At 49.1% G+C, this 7,806-nt stretch overlaps 1 protein-coding gene across 1 annotated transcript; it reads right to left on the bottom strand.

The window, feature by feature from the left end:
* Positions 1-636: 636 nt before the first annotated feature.
* Positions 637-6,245, bottom strand: LOC124022845 (partner and localizer of BRCA2-like). Its single transcript, XM_046337531.1, has 8 exons — positions 5,857-6,245; positions 5,547-5,699; positions 3,108-3,190; positions 2,750-2,899; positions 2,544-2,660; positions 2,061-2,148; positions 1,099-1,250; positions 637-989 (listed from the first exon to the last, which is right to left on the bottom strand). The coding sequence occupies exons 1-8, from the start codon at positions 5,893-5,895 to the stop codon at positions 779-781; spliced, it is 993 nt and encodes a 330-aa protein (XP_046193487.1). The 5' UTR covers positions 5,896-6,245; the 3' UTR covers positions 637-778.
* Positions 6,246-7,806: the final 1,561 nt, after the last annotated feature.

Here is a 7,806-nt window from a genome sequence, read left to right as displayed (position 1 = left end):
TCTCTAGTTGTTCAGAGTGGTCTCTAGTTGTTCAGAGTGGAGTGGTCTCTAGTTGTTCAGAGTGGTCTCTAGTTGTTCAGAGTGGTCTCTAGTTGTTCAGAGTGGTCTATAGTGGTCTCTAGTTGTTCAGAGTGGTCTCTAGTTGTTCAGAGTGGTCTCTAGTTGTTCAGAGTGGTCTCTAGTTGTTCAGAGTGGTCTAGTTGTTCAGAGTGGTCTCTAGTTGTTCAGTGGAGTGGTCTCTAGTTGTTCAGAGTGGTCTCTAGTTGTTCAGAGTGGTCTCTAGTTGTTCAGAGTGGTCTCTAGTTGTTCAGAGTTGTCTCTAGTTGTTCAGAGTGGAGTGGTCTCTAGTTGTTCAGAGTGGTCTAGTTGTTAGTGGTCTCTAGTTGTTCAGAGTGGTCTCTAGTGGTCTCTAGTTGTTCAGAGTGGTCTCTAGTGGTCTCTAGTTGTTCAGAGTGGTCTCTAGTTGTTCAGAGTGGTCTATAGTGGTCTCTAGTTGTTCAGAGTTGTCTCTAGTTGTTCAGAGTGGTCTCTAGTTGTTCAGAGTGGTCTATAGTGGTCTCTAGTTGTTCAGAGTGGTCTCTAGTTGTTCAGAGTGGTCAGAGTGGTCTAGTTGGTCTCTAGTTGTTCAGAGTAGTTGTTCAGAGTGGTCTCTAGTTGTTCAGAGTGGTCTCTAGTTGTTCAGAGTGGTCTCTAGTTGTTCAGAGTGGTCTATAGTGGTCTGTAGTTGTTCAGAGTTGTCTCTAGTTGTTCAGAGTGGTCTATAGTGGTCTGTAGTTGTTCAGAGTGGTCTGTAGCGGTGTAAGCAGACGTCTCCATTGAGGTGTGCCGTCAGGACAGTTCCCTGCGCCCCCCAACGGGCGAGCTGACACCCCAGCTCTGGGAACCAGACCCCCTGCTGGCCCTGACGCCCCCCAAGCTGCCACACACACACGGAGCCGGACCGGAAAACCCCAACCACACTGGATCCATGGACATCAACCTCCACCAGCCTAGGGAGAGAACACACACACAGAATAAACACACACCCACAAACGAGAGAGAAGTTAACACACAATTCCCTCTTCCTGCCAACTCTCCCTTTCCTCCTCCCCCTCTCACCTCCCGGTGCAGGCTTTGGGGAGGCCTAATCTGGTTGCCAGGGCGACGGTGCCAGTCAGAGGGTTGGTGGCGACCAGCGAGAACAGAGCCCCTCCCTCTTCCTCCTCCACAGCACACAGGGACGGGTGTTGCAACAGGACAAACAGCACCCCCTGTAGGACGAATGAGGACATGACAAATCAAAATTCATTCAATGTGTATTTCTCCAGGTCTCAACACAATTCACAAAAAAACACAAAAAAAACACAAACAAGAAACAACCAATAAAACAGGACAACATCATGACTGTACATACCATCACTAGATCTACAAAGGTACCCCAGCACATTGACTCGGTCCCGGTTCCCCCTGTGTATTTAGCCTCGTTATTGTTATGGAAATGTGCTGTTTTACTTTTTGATTGATTAGATAAAAAAATTTTTTTAAAAAAAAGTTTATTTAGTAAATATTTTAATTAACTATTTCTTGAACAGCATTATTGGTTAAGGGCTTGTAAGTAAGCATTTCACGGTAAGATCTACACACCTGTTGTATTCGGCGTATGTCACAAATACAATTTGAGTTACACATTGACTGTCTCAATTCTCTGTACTCTCACAATACACTTGTTCACTTCCCTTCATGGATTTAGAAGGAAAGTAGAGGACACTCCCTCTAACCCATGGATGGGTTATGGACAGTAATGCTGTAAATGTGTGTGGGAGAGAGTGCACATAGAGAAAGGGCAGAGAATTTGGTGGTTTGGGACGCAGACACTGGGAGGTTTCGTAGGACGGAGTGGGACATGACAACATCATCACTATTCAGTCAAGGTGGGTGGAGGCTGTTGGTTAGACATGGGGAATGACATGGTGAGAACACAAACACACAAAGATCAGAAATTCTCCCGTGTCCTGTAGGTTCTCTCACACATTATAGTAGGAACGAACACACTCTTTCTGGTACAGATACTACACACTCACGCAGAGGGAGTATCCTCGGAGGCAGGTCGTATCCGTGAAACCATCTCCCAGATTGATGCTCCGCAGCAGCTGCCCCGTCGCCACGTTCCTGACACAGACACACAGACACACACACACACACACACACACACACACACACAGTTAACGGAGAAGATTCTCATTCAACTGTAAACAGGTTTGAGAAGGTATTTAGCAGATGCTCTTATCCAGAGAGAGACTTACAGTCAGTGCATTCCACTAAGATAGGTGAGACAAGCACACATTAGTCATTGGGAAGTAAAAGCGTTCCTTGATAAAGCAGCTGTCTACAAAACCAGTGCAAAGTGTCTTTGAAAACCTTCCAATTAGAGCCTCCTGGTACCGGGGACCTAAAGAGGTGTTTTTGCCCCGGAACGACACCACTTATTCAAATAACCACAAGGGTGCCACCGTTTAGGTCCCCAGCACCAGGAAGCACTGAATTAGCTACGTTCTTTTGCTCACCACAGAACAACATGTCCTCCGTGGGTTGAGCCAATCAGAGCGTCAGTCTGTCCCTCCACCGCCGCCATGGTCTGCACGCGCTCAGTAGGACAGACCAAAGACAGGCAGGCCTGCAGCCTGAGAGAGGTCAGAAAGACAGAGATAGAGTACACACACACAGCATTAACCATGCCAGACGACAGAAGACCCTGGTCACCCATGGTTACCTGCCATCCTGTGTCAGTGTGTAGACCTGCAGCGGGGTTGTGGCGACAGAGTAGGAGGAGCTAACCAGCCTTCGGTTGGACATGCCCACCACCATGTGGATCTCCCCCTCACACAGCACCGCCTGGGACAGACTGGAGCAGCACAGGACCCTACACACACAGAGATACACACACACACACACAGATACACAGACACACACAAATATTAATAGAAACATTTACAGACGCATGAACACAGAGACTGACAAGCAAAGAAGAGGGAGAGAGAGGAGAAAGAAGAACCGGGAAGAAAAAGAGGGATGGGGAAGTGGTAGCAGTATGTGTGTGTGTGTGTGTGTGTGTGGGGGGGGTGTAGTACCTGGCCTCTCTGATTTCCAGCTGGCCCAGAGTCACACACAGAAGCCCAGGAGCGTCCGACACAGGAAACACTGACATCACTGACTTAAACACACACACACATTAAATACACACACACACACACATACAATTTACACTCACTGGACAGTTTATTAGGTACATCTATCTAGTATCGGTCAGACCCCCCCATTGCCTCCAGAACAGCCTGAATATTTTTGGTTCCACAGGGATGTTGGTCCATGCTGATGTGATGTCATCACGCAGTTGCTGCTGATTGGACGGCGGTACATTCATGCTACCAACATCTCATCCCACAGATGCTCTACAGGGTTGAGGTCTGAGGACTGACCAGGCCACTCAAATAAACTGAACTCGCTGTCATGTTCCAGGTGATGCTTTTCCACTCCTCTCATCCAGTGTTGGTGACGGCCTGCCCACTGGAGCCTCTTCTTCTTGCTTTTAGCTGATAGGAGTGGAACCCGGTGTGGTCGTCTGCTGCAATAGCCAATCAATGACAAGGATCCATGAGTTGTGCGTTCTGAGATGCCGTTCTGCTCCGTTATTTGTCTGTTTGTGGCCCGCCGGTTAACTTGCATGGTTCTTGTCACTCTCCTCCTCATTCAAGGGTTTTTCTTTATTTGTACTATTTTCTAAATTGTAGAATAATAGTGAAGACATCAAAACTATGAAATGACACATATGGAATCAAAAAAAAGGGTAAACAAATCAAAAGAGAGAATGCCAAGAGTGTGTAAAGCTGTCATCAAGGCAAGAGTGTGTAAAGCTGTCATCAGGACAAGAGTGTGTAAAGCTGTCATCAGGACAAGAGTGTGTAAAGCTGTCATCAGGACAAGAGTGTGTAAAGCTGTCATCAGGACAAGAGTGTGTAAAGCTGTCATCAGGACAAGAGTGTGTAAAGCTGTCATCAGGACAAGAGTGTGTAAAGCTGTCATCAGGACAAGAGTGTGTAAAGCTGTCATCAGGACAAGAGTGTGTAAAGCTGTCATCAGGACAAGAGTGTGTAAAGCTGTCATCAGGACAAGAGTGTGTAAAGCTGTCATCAGGACAAGAGTGTGTAAAGCTGTCATCAAGGCAAGAGTGTGTAAAGCTGTCATCAAGGCAAGAGTGTGTAAAGCTGTCATCAAGGCAAGAGCTGTCATCAAAGCTGTCTGTCAAGGCAAGAGTGTGTAAAGCTGTCATCAAGGCAAGAGTGTGTAAAGCTGTCATCAAGGCAAGAGTGTGTAAAGCTGTCATCAAGGCAAGAGTGTGTAAAGCTGTCATCAGGCAAGAGTGTGCAAAGCTGTCATCAAGGCAAGAGTGTGCAAAGCTGTCATCAAGGCAAGAGTGTGCAAAGCTGTCATCAAGGCAAGAGTGTGTAAAGCTGTCATCAAGGCAAGAGTGTGCAAAGCTGTCATCAAAGCTGTCATCAAGGCAAGAGTGTGTAAAGCTGTCATCAAGGCAAGAGTGTGTAAAGCTGTCATCAAGGCAAGAGTGTGTAAAGCTGTCATCAAGGCAAGAGTGTGTAAAGCTGTCATCAAGGCAAGCTGTCATCAAGGCAAGAGTGTGTAAAGCTGTCATCAAGGCAAGAGTGTGTAAAGCTGTCATCAAGGCAAGAGTGTGTAAAGCTGTCATCAAGGCAAGAGTGTGTAAAGCTGTCATCAAGGCAAGAGTGTGTAAAGCTGTCATCAAGGCAAGAGTGTGTAAAGCTGTCATCAAGGCAAGAGTGTGTAAAGCTGTCATCAAGGCAAGAGTGTGTAAAGCTGTCATCAAGGCAAGAGTGTGTAAAGCTGTCATCAAGGCAAGAGTGTGTAAAGCTGTCATCAAGGCAAGAGTGTGCAAAGCTGTCATCAAGGCAAGAGTGTGTAAAGCTGTCATCAAGGCAAGAGTGTGTAAAGCTGTCATCAAGGCAAGAGTGTGTAAAGCTGTCATCAAGGCAAGAGTGTGCAAAGCTGTCATCAAGGCAAGAGTGTGCAAAGCTGTCATCAGGACAAGAGTGTGCAAAGCTGTCATCAGGACAAGAGTGTGCAAAGCTGTCATCAAGGCAAGAGTGTGCAAAGCTGTCATCAAGGCAAGAGTGTGCAAAGCTGTCATCAAGGCAAGAGTGTGCAAAGCTGTCATCAAGGCAAGAGTGTGCAAAGCTGTCATCAAGGCAAAGGGTTGATACTTTGAAGAATTTCAAAAAATAAAATATTTTAGTTCATATTGATCTGTTTAACACTTTTTTGGTTACTAGATGATTCCATATTTGTTATGTCATAGTTTTGATGTCTTCACTAAAGAAACTAAAGAAAGGAAAACTCTTGAATGAGTCCAAACCTTTGACTAATACACAGTTGTTACACACACACACACACTCATTAAACACAGAAACACCCATGAACAATATAAACTCACAGTTGTTACACACACACACACATTAAGACACACAACACAAAGTTACTTCTATGAAGGTCCAGGTGTGGAGTCGTCTCCAGTATGGGGGGTTGTTCTGACCCCAAACACACACCTCCCACTCTCCTGCCACCGCTACACATACACCTACTGACAGCCACGACACACAGCACACATCCACCAGGCTGCCTCCTGCAGGGGCCTACACACACACACACACACACACACACACACACACACACACACACACACACACACACACACACACAAATTATTATTACACACACAGACATTCTCTGAAGTGAGTGGTGACATGGATGTTGAAATACACAACAATGTCTTGTCATCACAGTATTGACCTTCAGTGTGTGAGAGAGCGTTAAGACACCCTCTGTCATCCCATCCCTCCTCTTCTCCTCTTTCTTCCTCCACGCTCTCTCCTCCTCTCCCTCTCCTCTCTCCTCGGTGGCCTGTCTGGTTGAGTGGAGAGAGGGAGCTGGCTGGCGAAGAAGCTGGATAGCGGTCAATGGAGGGGGTGTCTTTGGGGTTGGAGGGAGAGATTGAGGCAGTAGTAGAGGAGTGGGAGGGAGCAAAAGTTGGGGCAGGGAATCAACAAGGTTGGGGTGGCAGAGAGCGAGGGAGGAAGGAGGGGAGGAGGAGAGAGGGATGATTGGAGAGGGGCAGGGAGAGAGGGAGGGAGGAGAGAGGGCTTGGGTGGAGGGACTAGAGGGGAAGGGGAGGGTGAGAGTAGGGGGACAGGGAGAGCAGGAGAGGGGGAGGGTCAGAGTGGGGCGGCAGGGAGGGAAGGAGAGAGGGAGGGTCAGAGTGGGGGGCAGGGAGGGCAGGAGAGAGGGAGGGTCAGAGTGGGGGGCAGGGAGGGCAGGAGAGAGGGAGGATCAGAGTGGGGTGGCAGGAGAGGGGGAGGGTCAGAGAGGGGGGGCAGGGAGGGCAGGGAGAGGGGGAGAGTCACCGCCTCTAAAGAAGGTAATGGGGGGCTGTCAGGGAGGGAGAGGGGTATGTTGGGGTTACGGGTCAAGGGGCTAGGGGTCATCCCTAAGGAAGGTAAGGGGGGAATGGAGGAGAGGGAAAGGGAGAGGGTGTGTCCGTGAGGGGTGTGGCTGGTTAGGGAAGGGCTGGGGGGGACAGCACACTCTGCATCTGTTTCCGTCCGTAGGGAAGGGCACTCAGTAGTGCACACGGAAGGACATTTTGTAAGGCACTCGACAGAGAACTCCGTAGGGCACGGAGAAAGGCACTTAGTCTTTGTGTGGAAGGATGGACACTCGGGAGGGCACTCGGTCTCGGTTTCAGTTTGAAGGGAAGGGCACTCAGTAGTGAGTAGGCCTGTCTGCTGGTCTACTGAAGGAAAGTCTATAGACTGGCCTACTAAAACGGTAAGCTGGTGGCCAATAAGCAGGTCTACAGATTGGTCTACAGACTGATGGCCAGTAGGCTGGTCTACAAGGTGGTCTGTAGACTGATGGCCAGTAGGCGGGTCTGTAGACTGATGGCCAGTAGGCTGGTCTACAAGGTAGTCTGTAGACTGATGGCCAGTAGGCTGGTCTACAAGGTGGTCTGTAGACTGATGGCCAGTAGGCTGGTCTACAGGGTGGTCTGTAGACTGATGGCCAGTAGGCTGGTCTACAGGGTGGTCTGTAGACTGATGGCCAGTAGGCTGGTCTACGGGTTGGTCTGTAGACTGATGGCCAGTAGGCTGGTCTACAGGGTGGTCTGTAGACTGATGGCCAGTAGGCTGGTCTACAAGGAGGTCTGTAGACTGATGGCCAGTAGGCTGGTCTACGGGTTGGTCTGTAGACTGATGGCCAGTAGGCTGGTCTACAAGGTGTTCTGTAGACTGATGGCCAGTAGGCTGGTCTGTATACTGATGGCCAGTAGGCTGGTCTACGGGCTGGTCTGTAGACTGATGGCCAGTAGGCTGGTCTACAAGGTGGTCTGTAGACTGATAGCCAGTAGGCTGGTCTACAGGGTGGTCTGTAAACTGGCAAACTGAATGGTACTCCAAATGCAGGTCTGTAGAATGGTCTAGTGCGTCTGTAGACTGCTGGCCTATATATCTGTCTACAGACTGTTCTACCGGAGTGACGCAGTCTGTGACAGGAGGGGTGAGGCTGAGAGGGAGGGGCTCAGGCGTAGGCACTTTAGACGTCTGACCGCCTGTGTCGCCGTGGAGACCGTGGACAGAGCCTCTGTTGCGGCGACGACGCATGTTGTAAGGTGAGAAGGGTTCTGGGACGGCAACGGCTAATGAGGCGCGAAGCTTCTGGAGCTTTAGCTGTCCGAACTGATCG

This window comes from Oncorhynchus gorbuscha, unplaced genomic scaffold (assembly GCF_021184085.1).
Source record: "Oncorhynchus gorbuscha isolate QuinsamMale2020 ecotype Even-year unplaced genomic scaffold, OgorEven_v1.0 Un_scaffold_1449, whole genome shotgun sequence".
Lineage (NCBI taxonomy): Eukaryota > Metazoa > Chordata > Actinopteri > Salmoniformes > Salmonidae > Oncorhynchus > Oncorhynchus gorbuscha.
Note: the sequence above shows the minus strand (reverse complement) of the source record. Positions and strands in the feature narration are given on the sequence as shown.

Coding starts and splice junctions, on each gene's coding strand:
- LOC124022845 (XM_046337531.1), bottom strand. CDS start 5,895: ATGACAGAGGGTGTCTTAACGCTCTCTCACACACTGAAG. Junction 2,900..3,107: donor CTGGAAATCAGAGAGGCCAG/GTACTACACCCC, acceptor CTGTGTGTGTAG/GGTCCTGTGCTGCTCCAGTC. Junction 2,661..2,749: donor ACACTGACACAGGATGGCAG/GTAACCATGGGT, acceptor GACCTCTCTCAG/GCTGCAGGCCTGCCTGTCTT.